We start from the raw sequence: 19,467 nt of genomic DNA, 5'->3' as shown, positions 1-19,467 counted from the left end.
TTGAGGAATTACTAGACTCTTTCCCAAGTGGCAACACCATTTTACATTCCCAAACCCAAAAGCAGTAAACGAGGATGCAGATTTCTCCATGTTCTTGCCAATTCTTGTTATTATCTTATTCATTACAGCCAACCTAGTGAGCGTGAAGTGGTATCTCACTGTAGTTTTGATTTACATTCCCCTCATGACTAATGCGGAGAAGGCAATGGCAACCCACTCCAGTACTCTTGCCTGGAAAGTCCCATGGACAGAAGAGCCTGGTGGGCTGCAGTCGATGGGGTCACGAAGAGTAGGACACAACTGAGCGACTTCCCTTTCTCTTTTCACTCTCATGCACTGGAGAAGAAAATGGCAACCCACTCCAGTACTCCTGCCTGGAGAATCCCAGGGATGGTGGAGCCTGGTGGGCTGCCATCTATGGGGTCGCACAGAGTCGGACACGACTGAAGCGACTTAGCAGCAGCAGCAACAGCAGCATGACTAATGACGGTCAGCACTTTTTCAGGTGCTTTTTAGCCACTTGTTTATATTCTTTGGAGGAAATTGTATTCAAATCCTTTGCCTGTTTTATTTTTTTTAAACTACTGAGTTTTATTCTTCATATACTCTTGATACAACTTCTTTATCACATCAGTAATATGCAAATGCTTTCTCCCATTCTCTGAGGTGTCTTTTTATTAATACTTTTCTGACAGTGCTCTTTGAAACACAAAAGTTCTTTATTTTGATTAAGTCCAATTTATGTGTCTTGTTCTGTGGCTTGGGCTTTTGATGTCCTGTTTAAGAATTCATTGCCAAATCCAAGATCATGCAGATTTACTCTTGCTTTAAGAGTTTTATAGTTTTAACTCTGACATTTAGGTCTATAATCCTGTTTGAATTAATTTTTGCATATAGTGTGAAGTAAAGGTGCAAGTTCAATCTTTTGAATTTGGCTATCCATTTGATCTAGCGCAATTTGTTGAAAAGACTATTTCCCCTCTATTGAATCATCCTGGCACCCCTGCTTAAAGAAAAGAAAAAGTCCGTTGACCATAGATACATAGATTTTCTGGACTTTCAATTCTATCTCACTGATCTATACATCTACCTTCATGCTAGCACCACCCTGTTTTGATTACTGTTGCTTTGTACTAAGTTTTCAAATTGAAAAGTACTATCTTCCAACTTTGTTCTTCTTTAAGATTTTTTTTTGGCTATTCTAGGTCCCTTGTAGGATTACACGAACTGTAGAATCAGTCTGTCAATTTTGCTACAAAGAAGCTTGCTGAATTCTGGTAGGGAACCTTGCTGAACTTATTTATTAATTCAAATAGTTTTCAATGGGTCCTTAGGATTATATATATATATATATATGATATCATATATTTCCATATAGTATAGTCAAAGCTATAGTTTTTCCAGTGGTCATGTATGGATGTCAAAGTTGGACCATAAAGAAGGCTAAGAGCCAAAGAATTGATGTTTTCAAACTGTGCTGCTGGAGAAGACTCCTGAGAGTCCCTTGGACAGCAAGCAACAGTCAATCCAACAGTCAGTCCAGACAGTCAATCCTAAAGGAAATCAGTCCTGAATTTTCATTGGAAGGACTGATGCTGAAGCTCCAATACTTTGGCCACCTGATGAGAAGAGCCGACTCACTGGAAAATATCCTGATGCTGGAAAAGATTGAAGTCAGGAGAAGAAGGGGATGACAGAGGATAAGATGACTGGATGGCATCACTGACTCAACAGATATGAGTTTGAGCCAGCTCCGGGAGACGGTGAAGGACAGAGAAGCCTGGCACGCTGCAGTGCATGGAGTCACGAAGAGTCAAACACTACTGAGCGACTGAACAACAACAAAATGATATCATGTGCAGACACAGATAATTTTACTTCTTCCTTTTCAACCTAGATGCCTTTTATTTCCATTTCTTCCACTGACTAGAACTTCTAGTACAATGCTGAAAGGAAGTGGCAAGAGTGGACACTTTGGTTTTGTTCCTAATCTTAGGGAGAAAGCATCTTAAGTGTGATATCAGCTGTAGGATTTTCAAAATTATCCTTTATCTGATTGAAGAAGTTCTCTCCTCTATTCCCAGTTCATCTTTATATAATGCCCATCTTTATGACTGATGGTTCTTCTTGTCCTGAAGTCTGCTTTGTGTGAAATATAGCTACACCTGTGTTTTGAATTGTTGGCACTGTATATATTTCTGCATCCCTTTACTTTTAATCTAATTGTGTCCTTATGTTTAAAGTGGATTTCTTGTAGCTGACATAGAGTTAAGCCTTGTTTTTTATCCAGTCAGTCTCTTAATTGGTTTATTTAGACTACTGCCATCAATGATTATTGAAATGGTTGAATTAAATATCTACTTTATAGATAGTTTTTCTAGTCTTTGCTCTGGACCTTTTTTTTTTTTTAAAAAAAATCTTTCCCTCTTTTCCTGCTTTCTCTGAAGGTTTTAATTGAGCACTTTGTATGATTACATTTTCTCTCCTCTCTTAGTACATCCTTTACCTCTTTAAAAAATTACCTATTAGATAAGTTAAAACTAAACAGAAAGGTGGATACAGAGAATCACAGCTAGCCAGGAGCGGAAGCCTTCTGATGTAGCTGGTATTGGTAGCAATATTTAAGCTGAATTTGACAAACTGTTGTATGCTCAGTTTTGAGGGCAGTGATTTGCCCTATGACCTCAATTCTCTGATGAACCTAAGAAGAATTGTTTTTCAGGCTGTCCAGAGTTTTTCTTGTTGTGAGGGTGAGTGATGACTTCCAAGCGCTTTATTACTATAGCAGAAACCAAAGTTCCTCCAATTATTACTGTGAATTATTTTCCCCTTCATTTTAGTTTTTTCTTGTATTTTGCTATTATTAGGTACACATGTATTTATAATGGTTCAATCTTCCAGATTCACTCTTTTATCATTATAAAATGTTCCCTCTTTATTTCTAGTAATATTTTTTTTTGCCTAATGTCTTTTCTGTCTGATGTTAGTCTAGCTACTCCAGCTTTCTGCGGTTACAATTTGCATGATGCATCCTTTTCCATCCTTTAACTTCCGATCTTTGAATCAGAAGTGTTTCCTGCAGATAAAGATAGAGCTTTAAAAAAAATTCTGATAATCTCTGTCTTTTGATTGGATTGTTCAACTGTTTCACAATTAACATTACTGTAGATACAGCTGGATTTACATCAGCCATTTTACCTTTTGCTTTCTAAATGTCTTATGTTTTTGTCCATCACTCTGACCACCTCATGCGAAGAGTTGAGTCATTGGAAAAGACTTTGATGCTGGGAGGGATTGGGGGCAGGAGAAGAAGGGGACGACTGAGGATGAGATGGCTGGATGGCATCACTGACTCGATGAACACGAGTCTGAGTGAACTCCGGGAGTTGGTGATGGACAGGGAGGCCTGGCGTGCTGTGATTCATGGGGTCGCAAAGAGTCGGACACGACTGAGCGACTGAACTGAACTGAATCTCTCTTTTGCATTAAGTGAATTATTTTCAAATGTAGCATATTAGTTACTTTAATGATTGTCCATAAGTTTTGAATTATTTCCTTAGTGGTTGCTCTGGGTTTATCATGTACATCTTAACTCTTCAGAGCTTCAGATTTACATGAACTTAATTCCAGCAAAATATAGAAACATTGTTCCTATATAGCTCGTCACTTTCCCCTCTTTTGTGGAATTACTGTTATACATGTTACACCTACAAATTTTAAAACTCAGTGATACATTATTATAATTTCTACCTTATAAAATTCCTGTTTTCAAAGAAGCTAAGAAAGGAGAACACATATATATTTTGGGTTTTGTTAAATTTACCTATCATTTATTGGTCTCATCATTTGTCCCTGTTTAAGTTATCATCTGAAGTCACTTCCTTAGTCTAATACTACTTTGTTCCCACCATCTCCTTTATACTGTTATTGGTAAATATATTAAATTTCTATACATTATAGGACAATTATATACATATTATTTCATACATTTACTTTTAAAAGCAGTTGAAAGAAAAAAGGTAAAAATATGCATTTATCCTGCCTTTCAACTACAACTGACCCTTGAACAACATGGGGCTTCCTTGGTAGCTCAGATGGTAAAGAATCTGCCTGCAATGTAGGAGACCTGTATTCGATCCCTGGGTCAGGAAGATCCCCTGGAAAAGGAAATGACAACCCATTCCAGTATTCTTGTTTGGAGAATTCCATGGACAGAGGAGCCTGGTGGGCTACAGTCCATGGGGTTGCAAGAGTTGGACACGATTGAGCAACTAACACTTGAACAACATGAAGGTTTAGAGTGCTGATCCCCCATACAGTTGAAAATCCATGTTTAACTTTACAGTCAGCTTTCTGAATGTAAAGTCAGAAAGGGTTCAGTCAGGGTTCCACATCTACAAATTCAACTAACCATGGTTTGTGTAGTAATATAGTATGGATTTATTGAAAAGAAACACTGCAAATAAGTGGACCTGTGCAGTTGAAACCCATGCTGTTCAAGGGTCAACTGTACATAATTACCTTTGCTGTTCTTTGTTTACTCATAAGTATTCAAGTTACTATCTGAGCTCACTTTAACTTTCATTCTAAAGAACTTCCTTTAGTAATTTTTATAAGGCAGGTCTGCTAACAACAAATTCTCTCATTTTTTATCTGCAAATATCTTGAGTTTATTTTCATTTTTGAAAGGGCAGCTTTGCTCACTATAGAATTCTTGGTTGACAGTGCTTTCTTTGATCACTCAGTGTTATCCCACTGCCTTCTAGTTTCCATTGATTTTGCTGAGAAGTCAGCTGTTAATCTTCCCAGGGTTCCTTTGAAAGTGGAGTTGTTTCTCCTCTTGCTGCTTTGAAAATCTTCTCCTTGCCTTTGACTTCCAACCTTTTTTTTCCCCCACTAAGTTGCATGTCTGTGGATCTAAGTTTATTCCATTTGGAATTAGGTGGGCTTCCTGAATGTATAGATTGGTATTAGTCAACAAATTTTGTAAATTTTCAGCCATTACTTCTTCAATATCTTTTCTGCTCCTTTCTGTCCTCTCCTGATATTCTATGTAGCATGGTATGCTTAATGATGTCCTACAGTTCTCTAAAGCTCTATTCATTTCTTTCTTGTTTTTTTGTTTTTTCGAATGCATAACACCTAACAATCTATCTTCAAGTTTGCTAATTCTTTCGTCTATCAATTCAAATTAAACTTAAGATTTTCAGTTTAGCTTTTAAACTTCAGAATTCCCATTTGGTTATCTTCTGTTTTAATAATTTCTATTTCTCTACTGATAGTCTCTGATGTGACACTGTTATCACATCTTCCTCTACCTTATTAACCATGATTTCCTTGAGCTTTCTGAACCTTTTTATAATGGCTACTTTGAAGTCTTTGTTTATTAAATCTTATATCTGATTGCTCACACTGGCAGGATCTGTTGACTGATTTTCTCTCAGTAAATGTAAGTGTATGATCTTATCAAATCCAGGCTTTTTTAAAGGGAGGATTTCTGAGATTAGTGATATTTGTTCTCACCCCAGGGCTTTTTGCAGTCAATTCTCTCACTAAACTAGTTGACCTACAGATTAGCTTACACTTCTAATAAATCTATCATTCTCCTACCTATTGCCTTTTAACCACAAACTCCACTGCTTTTGACAGCACCCTCAGGCTTGAACTTTTTCACATTTCGTTGTAAATGAAATCTGTTCCTTTGGGAGAAATTCAGAGTTATCTGTCCTATGGCTTTCTCCTACCCCTTCCCACTCTCAGGCAAAATTCAGAAGTGAAGTTCTGTTGCTGGAGACAGAGATCATGGTGCCCAATATTTTCTGACCAACATACCCACGATAGGTGCTGCATGCTTGTGGAAGGAGGGGTATTAGCTACAGATCCTCTTGGTATAAATTCTCTACTTCTAAGCTGGAGAAGGAAATGGCAATCCACTCCAGTACTATTGCCTGGAAAATCCCATGGACAGAGGAGCCTGGTAGGCTACAGCCCATGGGGTTGCAAACAGTTGGACACGACTGAGGAACTTTACCTTAAGCTGCAGCAAGGACAATCAACACTCCAGTATTCTCATTGATACCATACTCAGTACAGTGCTCCCATCTCACAAGTGGGAGCTGAGTGGAAGAATGAAGGCCTCACTTCTCACCCACACTCCCCTGGAATATAACCTTACCATCAGGTGGCTAAGAGGCAGGATGAGAAACACGGATACTCTGCCTCTCTCAGGAAGACAGCCCTCCCCCTGGAAGCTGCAGGCAGAGGGAACCCTCGTTCTTTAATTTGCCAGAGTTGCCATGCCTCTGAGACAGGAAGAGAGAAGGCAGTAGTCTTGGTTCAAATATCAAAGACTTGCTGTTCCTACCAAGCTTCAGTAGACAGTTTCTCCATTTGTCATGTACCCTTTTTGGACCATTTCCAGAGAATTTAAATGCTTTCTTTTAAATAATTTTCACCAGTTTTCTGGGGACCAAGGCTGCAGAGATTCTCATGTCACCACGCTGAAAGTGAACTCAAGCTCTTGTGTACAGGTATTTTGGGTAAACACTGAAATATTCTTGGGCATAACACTAACTTTCTACAATTTTACAAACTGTCCTTCAAAAACACGGAGACTACAAGGAGAGTCAGGGAATCTTCTCTGAGCCAATCACACACATCTGTGTTCCTCCACAAACCTGACCTCCTTCATGATAAATATTACACTCACTAACAACAGGCTAGCTAAAATGCCATACTATCTGCTCTGTCTCAAATTTTGTACTGTATAGTACAACAGACTTTCACTGAAATTAAAGCATGCAAATGTTTTTAAAGAAGGTAAAATTTCTGAAGCACAGTCTGGGATCTATCTCTGGATATTCTTTACTGAAGAGGTGTTACTATCAAGTAAGGGTATTTTACATTAACATAATACAACATTTTTCACAAAACCAAGCGTGGAAGCAGAGAGGACCGCTTTTAAATATCAAAATAACATGGATTAAAACAAAACATGCATAAATTTTTGAGATAAAACAGAACATTTCAAAGAGCTGTCTGAGCTTTTAGCTGCCACTCTGCACGCTGCCCTCGTATTCTTTAGGATATATACTGTACTCACTTATCACAGTAGTTGGAAGTACTTAAGTAGAAGCATTTGAGAAGCCTGCCCCAAACGATCACATTACAATGATAAATACACACACAACACATCTATTTACACTAAAAATCCCTTCAGGATAGAACTACAGCCACTATTCTGCATATTCCCAATAAGCTTGTTAAGGCCTGCTACTCACAGCAGGGACTAAATAAATAGTATTTTTAAGTGATCACAGGCAGTAAGCTGATGAGACTGAAAACAAAAGGATCAACATGTACTTACAGGCCTGCCCACAGATCAGCTTACATATTATAGCAGAATCCAGAATAGGAGAAAGTAGGCTGCCCCCTCACCACTTGATATTTAGCAAGTTGCATTCAGTATCAGAGACAAATTGAACAAAATTAAATAAACATAAATCAACCATTTGGGAGGGGAAAAAAAAAAACTAGACTGAATCATGTCAGTTTTTAAGCATTTTATCATACCCAACCTCAGCTACTGGCTGGTGTTCATTCTTTAGCCATGATAAAAATTAAGTTGATATGAAATAACCATATATTTTCATAACTGTCAATTTAACTGATAGAATTGAATACTTTCTTAATTTGTGAACATAAAATAACAAATACAAACTCTTAAATGAACTAACCTTGAGGTTCACTGAACAGCACCAAGCATTTTAATACTCCAGGGAGGAGGAGTTCAATCTCAGTAACATCAGTGTTAGTTTCCTTAACAAGTTGGAGGATGAAGGCCAGAATGGATGCCAAGCGAGGAGGGAGCAAGGATCCTTTAAACTCAAAGTAGGACTTCCTGAAAAGAAGCAAAATTTTGTTCTTCCTTCTCTTTAAAGTTTCAATAGAGCAGAATCAATATCATACACTTGAAAGATGATGGCCTATTTTATCTGTGAAATCCATAAAGCACAATTTTTTAAAACTATGTATATTTTACCATATTTTCTTCCAACCTAAGATTTTTGAAGCAATGACTGTACATCCTACTGGCATGATATAAAGGCTAAAGCAGAATACAGATACAAACTAAATATGAAGGAAACTGGTCTTAAACGATCAAAATCTAATAAAAATCTGTTAAATTTTTTTCCTTTCTAATGTAAGCTTGATCTCCCCTATGAGCTCCTCAATGACACATTTTAATTTGACTTTGCATAAAGATTCTCTCCATTTATCTATGGATTTGAAAGGGAGTCTTATTTTTCCAACTAAACCATACTAGAAATCGTCTTTCCAGTCCAACCTGTATCCGTCCTTCCCTTATGAAATAAAAGAATTAGAGAAGTAATTGAGGGTTTAATATCTTCTTTTAAAGCAGGACAACTTTTATCATTTGAACTCAGAGGTCATAAAGATAACTCACCTGCCTCATCTTTGTGTCTCTACCTCTTAGAACAGGTCTCAACTCACAGCAGGTGTTCAGTGTACTTTTTTACATGAATAAATGCAAAGTGGAAATTGCACAGTTTCTAAAGAGTCTAGACAATATGAAAGAGTGTCAAATATAGCTAAATCTAAACCAGACATCTACATATTCTTTGCAAAGAGATATAATTTGCCAAAATGAGGCATAGAAATCACTAAATATTGTAAATTCCTTAAGGGCAGAACTATGCCTGCATCATTTCTACTCCATACAATGACTTCCAACAAATATTACATATTAGAAAATTCATTCATTCTTTGAGGTCAATTGTTTCATGTGTTTTGTTTAATGCTGAATTTCTAATGCTTAGAACAAACATTCATTGAGTATATGGTGTGCTTGGTATAAATCTAAGAACAAGAAAGTAAAATATGGTCTCTGAAAGCAATGGCTCACTGTCCAGTGGAAAAGTTAGATAAGGAAGAAAAGAACAATTATAGTGTGATAGATGCTTTGGAAGATAACCCCAGAATTCTTGGGAATGCAGTAGAGAGAGTCCTAAGCTAAGGAATTATAGGAGTAGAGAAGCTTGGAATAGAGGAAGTCTTAGGAGACAATCTCTATGTCTTTCCTGAGTGTCAAAAGAAAAAAAGAAAAAGGAATTGCTACTTGTTTAGGTCTTCAACTAGAAACAGGAAGAAAAACATTTTCACTATATACAAAGTAAAGAGGAAAGTCAAGGAAAGTAGCCAGGGTCCTAAACACTGGACTTTAACAGCTTTAAGGTCTTCAGGATTTTATTTCATTTCAACACTTGTCATTTGGTTTACTAAAATTACCTATGCAATGTCTCAAACACAGTGGTAGAGTACTATAATCTTGCTGCAAAATTCATATACAAGTTAGGCAAAACTATCATGATTCTGAGAACTGAATTATACAGAGCACACAGCTCCAGAAGAAGGAAAGAAGAGTCATGGTACACTGAGATATTAGGTGTAGGTCTCATAAAGCCTAGGAGTATTTAGCCCAGTAGATAGCATTTTAATGGAGAAAATGGTCTGAACAAAGCTGTGATATAGGGAAATGTGAAGTATTTTGGAAGGGTGATAATTAAACCAATATCATTAGGGTTTGTATATGATGACATACATATGGGAAAGTTAAGTGACAGATCATGGACAGCAAACAAAGAAAGTTTGAAGGCAAGGAAGTGTCATACTGGAAAAACATTTTAGGAAAAGTAATCTGGAGGAATTGTTTAGGTGAGACTGGAAGAAAAGACTGCTGCTGCTAAGTCGCTTTAGTTGTGTCCGACTCTGCGACCCCAGAGACGTCAGCCCACCAGGCTCCCCCGTCCCTGGGATTCTCCAGGCAAGAACACTGGAGTGGGTTGCCATTTCCTTCTCCAATGCATGAAAGTGAAAAGTGAAAGTGAAGTCGCTCAGTCGTGTCCGACTCTTAGCGACCCCATGGGCTGCAGCCTACCAGGCTCCTCCGTCCATGGGATTTTCCAGGCAAGAGTACTGGAGTGGGGTGCCATTAAGACTAGAGATAGTGAAATTAGTTATGAGACTCTGGCTATAGTGTAGGTATAATATAATAAAAAAAGGGATGTGAAAAGGGAAGGAGACAATCATTTGCCAAAGGTTGAAAAGGGAGGGGAAACAAAGAATATGAAGCTTTCAAACCTGAGTAACAGAACACTAGGAACACACAGAGAAAGTCAGAGGGAGAACAGATCTCAGACATGGAATTCTGTAATGTGAGGTGACAGATAATATTAGGATATTAAAGATATCAGATCATTAAAAACACAGAAAAAAAACTCACTAAGAATAATATATATCACCATAGCATCTTAAAAGTTTAAAAACTAATTTCATATGAAGCTAAATACTTCATGAAGACCAAAAAAAAAAAAAAAAAAAAAAAGGTGGTTTCTAATGTTGCAGTTAGAAGATATGGAGTTGAGTAGAAAACCTAAGTTTCATTGATTCATTTGCCTAACAATAAAAGTTAAGACAGAGAAGACTAAAAGAAAAAGGACTTCATATTGCTTCCTTTTTCATATTAGCATTCTTCTTTTCACTGAATTATCTCTTATAATTACTTCATTTTGTATAGTACAAAATTCAATCAGTATTTAACTGATAAAAAATAATACATACACATGTTGTTATTTAGTTGCTAAGTCATGTCTGACTCCTTTGCAACCCCATGGATTGTAGCCCACCAGGCACTTCTGTCCATGGGACTTCCCAGACAAGAATACTGGAATGGGTTGCCATTTCCTTCTCCCATACATACATACATATATACATACACACACACATATATATATATATGTGACATATATGGGCTTCCCAGATGGACAGAAGAGCCTGGTGGGCTACAGTCCACAGGGTCACAAAAGATATGGACACAACTTAGTGACTAAACAGCAGCAGCAAGACATATATAAGAGAAATAATAGCAATACAGAGAAAACAAGCAATTCAGAGAAAACAATTTAAAGAGCTGTCTTAGGCTGCCAAGTCATTCTGATAAATTCTGAAATACTTCTCAGGAAAAAAGTTTCTACACTCAGAATCCTACAGGTTGCCAACACTTTTGTTATTTTTTAATACAGAAAATTATTAGAGAAATTTATCATTTAATAGAGAAAATAAAAAACTATTCTGTTTTTAATAGAGAATAATACATTGTAAATACCACTTATTCTTAGTATTTAGATGTACCTTATGACATGGGCAATGCATTTCTTTAGCAATGACATCGGTGGAAGACTGGCTGAGTTTTTCAATGCCAACAAAACAGGATGCTGTCCAAGACCTAAGACAGGAGCTGAGGCTGGAAGAAATCGCCCGATGTACTGCTCAATGACATTCCCCAGCAACTGGTTCAGATAGGCATTCGGATTTTGAGACTGACAACACACAATACACATGCCCTACAGGAGAAAAAAAAAAAAAGAAATACTAAAAGATAAAGTTTAAAGAATAAATTAGGAAGTTACTAATTTTGCCCCCAGCATTGATATTTATATATCAGAATGTGTAACTTAACACAGTCAACAAGAACACCTTCCATAATCAACAGGTAATGTTTGTATGAAGCTCAGGGAACAGCTGAGTTTGGTTAACTTATGTAATGGTACCTAACGGAACACATGTATTTGGGGCACACCAGAGGAAGCAGGGGAGAAAAGTAAGAAGACAGATGAAGCTCTCTTCTGGGTCTCATCTTCAGAAAACTTCACCACCACACTCATCAATGAAATATATATGTAATTACAATGTTATAAAATACACATTGCTGCTGCTGCTAAGTCGCTTCAGTTGTGTCCGACTCTGTGCACATTAGGTCTGTTTTATATTTTAAATATAAATTCATTTATTTCAATTGGAGGCTAATTACAATATTGTAGTGGTTCTGCCATACACTGACATGAATCCGCCATGGGTGTACATGTGTTCCCCATCTTGAACTCCCCTTTTACCTCCTTCCCCATCCCATCCCTCTGGGTCATCCCAGTGCACCAGCCCCGAGCACCCTGTCTCATGCATCGAACCTGGACTGGCAATCTGTTTCACATATGATATTCTCCCAAATCATCCCATCCTCGTTAGGTCTACTTTAAAACTTATGGTATTGGTCATTTTATCTGAATAAGACTATAAAACTTATGCTAAAAAATTTTCAATGTTAAGAAACATAATACATTTTTTAAATAAAAATAACAAAAGGAGAGAAATGCAGAAGATTAAGACTCGGAATAATGACAATTGATTCTGAGGTTTTTTTACGTCAGCACTGTGCAACATGTTTTGTATTCATTATTTCACTTAAATTTTTCAAAAAACATCCTCACTGACTTAGTGCTATATTTCTGATTTTACAGCTGGAGAAACTGAGGTTTAGAGAATAGTTTGATAAATTCATGGTCAAACAGAACTCACAATGTCTTATGTCTGTTGATTTAAATCATTGTATTTGTATAGAGTTAATGAGATACTTTCACATGGATTGCAGTGTTTGATACAAACAAATCAATACCCTAAGAAAAAAATTTTTTCTGCTAATATTACTAAATATTGCATTTTACTAATCACCAACAGAGCAACAAATTATGCTCTAAAAGTTCACTTACAATTTGGTACCTTGGTGATTTCACAATGTGGTTTTTCCAGAGAAATAATCAGAAATGACTGTCATGTCTCTATTTTAACTATATATGGTATTTGTCCAGTAAGAAATTTTGGAAGTTTATTTCTAATGAAAAAGAGTACAAACCTGTTAAAACATAAGCGCTTAAACAACAATTGAAAAAAACAAAACAGTGGACTCCCCCACCCATTTCTTTCATGCTCTGTTTGAGGAAAAGCATATTATATCAGAAGATTAAAAAATAAATGAATACTTCTTAAAAAATTCTGATGAGAAGAGCTTATACCTTTAAGAAGTTAAAGATATAGCTCCAAGTGAGTTCTGCCAAATGGATAATTCAACAAATTTAACTTAGGAAGTTTGTAAGAATTCTTATTATGTGAACTGTTTTGGTATCAGAGGGCCACGCTGGGGCAAGCACTCCACACAACTATTGACATAAGCAGCCACCATGGAATCTAAGAAGTATTCTATTTTTTTCTGCTGCTCTACAACACTCATACTCAGCAACGCTGTGACCAGTGCTACTAAACGTTTCTAAAATCTGCTGTGTGTTCTGTACCCACTGCCTTAGTTCCATACTTTCAGATAATGAACTACCCCCTGCCTTCCAAATCTCCAGTCTAACCTCCTCACAAGCTTAAATGTGGCCACCAGAATCCCCTTTCTAAAACGTAAATATGGTATGTCTCTCCCGCTTCTCTGCTCACAATCCAACAACATTCCCCCTGTACAAGAGCAAGTCCAAACTTCTTAAGTACACAAAACTCTTCACTATGTGGCTCCTCCTGTATGAGCCTCCAGCCACAAAAGAATTCTTTGCCTTTCCCCATGAGTCATGTTTTCTTATAGCTTATGCTCTCCACATGCTGTTCCCTCTTACAGGAACAGTCCTTCAGGTCCTACCCACTTTGCTGTTTAACACCTAATATTCTTCACTGCAGTTATCTTCTCTTGCATCTCTTCAGGCCAGTCTGGCTGACAGAGAGCGGAGGCCTCTGAGGAAAATACTGAGCAAACGCTGGATTGTCTACGCTAGTCAGTCTCTTCGCTCAACTTTAAGCTTCTTGAGAGTGGAGGTTTTGCCTCTTTCATCTTTGTTTTCAGAGCTCAACACAAAAGAATTTTAAACCTGTTCAGTGGAAATACATCATCACAAATGTACATTAGGAATATAACGTATGGTTTTGAAATCTGCAATTAGTAAACTGCTTTAAGGCAAGTGTCAATTTTTTTTTCCTTTTCCTTTTAAGCAGTCACACTTACTATACCTGGAGATACAAAGGAAGACTCTTCTGAATTGCAGTCAACATAGGTGCAGGCAGCTCCTTCTCTTGCTGTAATACTGTATGTGGCAGCAGTAAACAGTCTATAATCCGGAATAGTAACTTTTGGGCTTTAGAGGTGGCAAAGATCAGTGCCCATGATTTAACTAGAATTCCTAACAAAGAGGAGTGGTAAGAGAAATTATGGTTATCTTCCAACCAGAAAATTTTGTCATTCTAGTTAAAAAAAAAAAAAAGTATATTTAAAACACAGAGGACCAAGTTAAAGTTGGCAATAGGAAGAAACATGTATTAACAGTCAAAAGACATATGCCAAGTATTTCACTAAAGAGGCAACTGTCTCAGAATTCTGGGCCAAGAAAAACATACATTTCCTGAGCAACTAACTGGCATTTAATACATACACACAACGTGTGGTTATACATTATGCGAAGTTATAGACTGAATCTTCCAATTAGCCAGATCTCTCTCTCTTTCTCTCTTCGCTCAGGCTGCTAGGAAACTCAGAGGCCAATCTGCAGTCCAACTTTAAGAACACTGTAACACCATATATTATGCTTTTATGTATATATTCACTTTTCCCTGGGCTTCTTCATGCTACTATAAATTTTACTGATAGTCTTATTTCTTTATATTTTAAATTACATTTACAGGCTGTCTGAACCCAGTTTGCCACAAGAAGGATCACTAAATTTAATTGTTGAAGTGGAAAAAAAGATTAGCTGTAACATCTTGAAGCAATCACTTAACCTCTTGGAACTTCAGCTTTTATAACTTCTAGCTATTTAACACAAACACTGAATTTAAATTTTGATTCTATAAGAAGAGACATGGACTTCTTTACTACATGAACTATATTATGGTTTCCTAATGGTAGGAGTCTGTCAAAAAACTGCTATATTAAATGATGGTAAAACAACAAATGAGCACTTTTTGCTTAATCAAGTAATTAAGGGCAGATATATACTTCCCTTTAGAGTATATGACTGCTACTGAGGCCTCTTTTACTGAAAAATATTAGTTTAAAAGGAGATCATTAAGCACTTGTCCAAACAGCAGTTGCTGCATAAACTTTTATATTTTATTTCATCTTAGAAAAGCAAAAAAGATAAAATTCAAAGTCATTTCCATAAAACAGAAAGTTTAAAATTCAAGCTCTGAAGGAAAACAAAAATATGCTTAGAGATGAATATAGTTTTTTAAAAAAACAACAACCAATAATCACTTCTAAGAACAAACAGCAACATTAATCTTCTTTTGTAAAAGGAAATACAATAATCAATCATAAGAAACACAATGCTCACTTAGCAATATTTTAAATAACGCTGGCCTGCTGCTCATTTTTGCAGTAGGTGAAAATCTTGAGGATGACAGCAGTGTAAGAAGAGCTCACATTCTAAACACATTAATACACTGGTAAGAGGAACTGTCATCACCACCAACATTTGAAATGATTCATATCACTCTTAAGTGTCACACAGGTATTAACTTATAAAGAGCAAGGACCTTCCAACTGAAAACGCCTCATCTACCCTCGTATTTTATCTTCTGCAATGGTTATAACACTGACGAAGACTTGAAATTTCATGAGTTCATAGAACGTAGAGATGATACATTTGTTTTACTGCTATCAAGCCCCTAATTGAAAGTTTCAGGAAAGAACATTCAAGGGCGTGTGGAACTAAAAATGCAAAGGAAAAAATTTTTAAGTAAAAAACTGGAAAAGGTTTCAATACACAGAGTAGCTTTGTAAGAAACCAAGTATTTTTCCTGGCTAAGAACTATTCCCACTCCAGTATTCTGGTCTGGAGAACTGCAAGGGGGTTGCAAAGAGTCGGAGAGGACTGAGCGGCTTTCACTTTCACTTTGGTTTCCTTTGTAGCTCAGTCAATGAAGAATCTGCCTTCAATGCAGGAGACCTGAATTCGATTCCTGGATCTGGAAGACCTCCTGGAGAAGGAAATGGCAACCCACTCCAGTACTCTTGCTTAAAGAATCCCATGGACAGAGGAGTCTGGCAGGCTACAGTCCACGGTGTCACAACAGTCAGACACGACGTAGTGACTAAACCACCACCAAGAACTATTACTTACTTACTGATAAAGCTGAAAATATAGGAAAACTGTGGGGAATATATTTCCACAATTGAAAGCCACAACACAAGAATTCTTATGTATTTACTTATTTTCTGCTGCTGCTGCTAAGTCACTTCAGTCGTGTCCGACTCTGTGCGACCCCATAGACAGCAGCCCACCAGGCTCCCCCGTCCCTGGGATTCTCCAGGCAAGAACACTGGAGTGGGTTGCCATTTCCTTCTCCCATGCATGAAAGTGAAAAGTGAAAGCGAAGCCCATTCGTGTCCGACTCTTTGCGACCCCATGGACTGCAGCCTACTAGGCTTCTCCGTCCATGGGATTTTCCAGGCAAGAGCACTGGAGTGGGGTGCCACTGCCTTTTCTGACTTATTTTCTACTCTATGTATATAAGAGTTCTTATGTATTTACTTATTTTCTATTCTATGTATATATTAAGCCTTAAAAAAAAAAGACAATTGAGATCATTATATATTTTTAGATGTAGTTAACAGAAAGCAACTTTGCTCATTTAGTAACACTACAAAATACACTACATAGTGTATAAATAAATAGACAGATTTATATTTAAGGTTATTAAGTTTTAGAAATATTTAGTTAATATATGTCATCCTCTACACTGGAGGATCTCTTTAACCACTATATCATCAGTTCCCAAATCAGTGCCTGATATACACTCAGTAAATGTTTTTATTTGTTGAGAATACAAGAAGATGATGGGAATAATAAGATATGGCCACTAACCATAAGCAAGTTTAAATTTTACTGGAGGCATATCAGGTACACAAATAATCCTAATAAATGGAAAGCTACCAAAAAAAAAAAGTCAGAAGAGAAGGACAGGTGAAGCAGAGTCAGGGAGAGCAGGTCTTCCTGGGCTGGATAGTAAAGGGTCATGTGTAGAATTTCAATTTGAAAGATCAAAGGGGAAGAAGGATCCCAAGAGAGAAACATGATCAAAAGGAAAGTCATGGAAACAGAAAAGCCAGAGATATAAAGAATGGGGGGAAAAAAAGGATATAAAGGGAAGGAAAGTTGAAGACACTACTGAGAGATCAATCCTGCCTTCTCAGAAATTACCTGGAGACAATTAAGACCCCAGATGCCTTAGTCTGGAGTGATGCTGTAACGAGTTAGTGCCTCCACTAGCAGCAGTGCAACTGAATTGCAGAGGCATTTATCCCCAGGGAGGAGCCAGCCAGGTAAACCAACTACCGAGGTTTAGGTGGTTAATTTTCTTTCACTCTAGATGATGTGACATCCCAACACACCCGAAACAGGTTCCAACAATTTGTATTTGCTCTTTCTCTGTTTTCTTCTAAACCTGTGTCCCTGTAAAAGACATCTGTTCCTAATTTCTGCTGACTAAATGGGCAACACTATAGCAGTGTACTCTATTCCCAGACTCTGAGGGCTAGACAAAGGGAAAGAATACCATATACACTGGCCATTAAATAAAAAATCAAGCATGTAACAAAACAGAGCCCCCCCCACCCAGTTCTTCATAAGGAGAATGTCCCAGGCCTACATATCACCCATCCAAATGATTTTGCAGTTCTTGATAAGACAATCATGTATTTTGTAAAATAAAGACATCCTTCTAAAATCATACATTTAGCTTGGCAAAAATCCAACAGCAACTAATAAATTATAAGCCTAAACGCTGAAATACATGTTAATCTAAATTTTACTAAGTTAAATTTATAATAAATTCTCACTTATATTTTGCTCTAAAATTAAAACGACCAAATTGCTACTACTGCTTTCACTGCATCCTACATCATCAATATTTACACATTTTCACACTCTCCTTTATCTTTCACAACAAAGATAAAAGGTTTCAGACAGCCCAAATCAGGTTTATTCATATGTTCACAAGATCAAAGGGAAGAGATATAAGGTTTTGGCCACAGAGAAAAAAAATAAACTTAAATTCTGTATAAAAACTTCTAAGGAAATCCTTCTCATTTCTCTTTATCCAGTTCCTATTCTTGGTTAGCAACAAGGTTTTAGTGAACAAAGATATTCAAATTACTGACTTCCTAAAGAAGGATGACCTCTGTTGTTATAGCGCAGACACAGAAGATTTCTTTTCTTTTTGAAAGGAGAAAACATTGTGAGAAACAAGATTTGAAGCATAAATATTTTTTAGCACTATAATAAATCCTTTCCTGACCTCCTTCATACAGAGCAGACCATAAAAAATAGAAAGAAGTGATGGTTTTCTGAAGTTTTAAATTCTAACAAAGCATAGGTAAGTGTTGGGAAAAGGTTCATTTTAATTATGCAGGCATTCACAATGTGAGTGATTTACAACAGACTATATCTGTAGCAAGCTGGAGTTGGTGTGTTTTTTGTATTGATCATAATTAATTTTAGTATTAACCAAACATAAGAAAAATTCTGAAAGGAGGTAGGGCAAGACATAGATACACTTGAAAGTCAACATGAATTACTTTAAACTAAATCACAGTCTTTCAGATTATTCTTAAGATTGTGTGGAGAGTAGTGACTTAGCCAGTGTATCAGTATATTCCTATCCATCATGATACCATAGGTTCAGTCTAGGGAAGTTTTAATAAAGTCAGGAATACATACCCATCATCGTATAAGTCAGCTGCAGCCCTGCACTGGAAACTTTTTTCCCCAAATAAGGTTTTATATATTTTAATATTTCACCAAGGTATTCTAAGGACTTTGTAACCATGGCAGATTTATCAGAAAATGTCTGCAGATTCCCGTAAGTTATACCAACAGCCTATAAATAAGAAAAAACATGATTTAGCATTCCAAGTTTTCTACAATACAGATTTTGAAAAATACAGATAATTTCTCTTTCTACACACACACATACATACATATTCCTTACATTTAAGCCTTCATCCTTAACTTTCCAATAAATGTTCACAGCAATTAAAATCCAGAAAAAAGAATTATCTTGCCTTTTATGATTAAAATAAAGGCTAAAGGAAGAATAAAAAAAATCAGTTCACCAATAATTATGAATCAGCAGAGTATTTGTTAAAGACACATGGAACTAATATACAAGAAGCTTATAAACAAATTTCCTATTAGGCATTAGGTGAGCCAAACAGATGGCTCACCATATTTCTACCACATAACTGGGAATTCTAAATCCACAAATTTTGACAAAACAGACCTACTGGTGAGGTTAATCAACTCTTACAAGTCAGACCTCCATAAATAAAGTTCAGCTTTGTGATAGGAGTTGATTTTTCCCTCAGAATTTTGTTTATAAGCCAACAGTTGCCAGCTTAACTTTCTCAGAGGAAAAAAAAGGTACAAAGGGTAGAAATGGCAAAACGGGGAGGCAGAGAAGTGTGAGATGAGGTAGTAAAAGAATAATAATGAAGTCAGAAGAAGAAGGTAAATACGTGAGAGGCGAGTTGTGACAAGGTGAGAATAAGCAAGAGCTGAGAAGTCACAA

The 19,467-nt window shown here is 36.7% G+C and overlaps 1 protein-coding gene across 1 annotated transcript in view; it reads right to left on the bottom strand.

The window, feature by feature from the left end:
- Positions 1-19,467, bottom strand: part of MMS22L (MMS22 like, DNA repair protein) — a 121,037-nt gene that overhangs the window by 4,913 nt on the left and 96,657 nt on the right. The window contains exons 18-21 of the mRNA XM_052645943.1: positions 18,618-18,777; positions 13,912-14,081; positions 11,212-11,423; positions 7,737-7,900 (exon numbers count right to left, since the gene is read on the bottom strand). Of these exons, the coding sequence (XP_052501903.1) occupies positions 7,737-7,900; positions 11,212-11,423; positions 13,912-14,081; positions 18,618-18,777 (706 nt within the window). The remainder of the gene's footprint in view (positions 1-7,736; positions 7,901-11,211; positions 11,424-13,911; positions 14,082-18,617; positions 18,778-19,467) is intronic.

The sequence above is a fragment of the Budorcas taxicolor genome, chromosome 9 (genome assembly GCF_023091745.1).
Source record: "Budorcas taxicolor isolate Tak-1 chromosome 9, Takin1.1, whole genome shotgun sequence".
Taxonomy (NCBI): domain Eukaryota; kingdom Metazoa; phylum Chordata; class Mammalia; order Artiodactyla; family Bovidae; genus Budorcas; species Budorcas taxicolor.
Note: the sequence above shows the minus strand (reverse complement) of the source record. Positions and strands in the feature narration are given on the sequence as shown.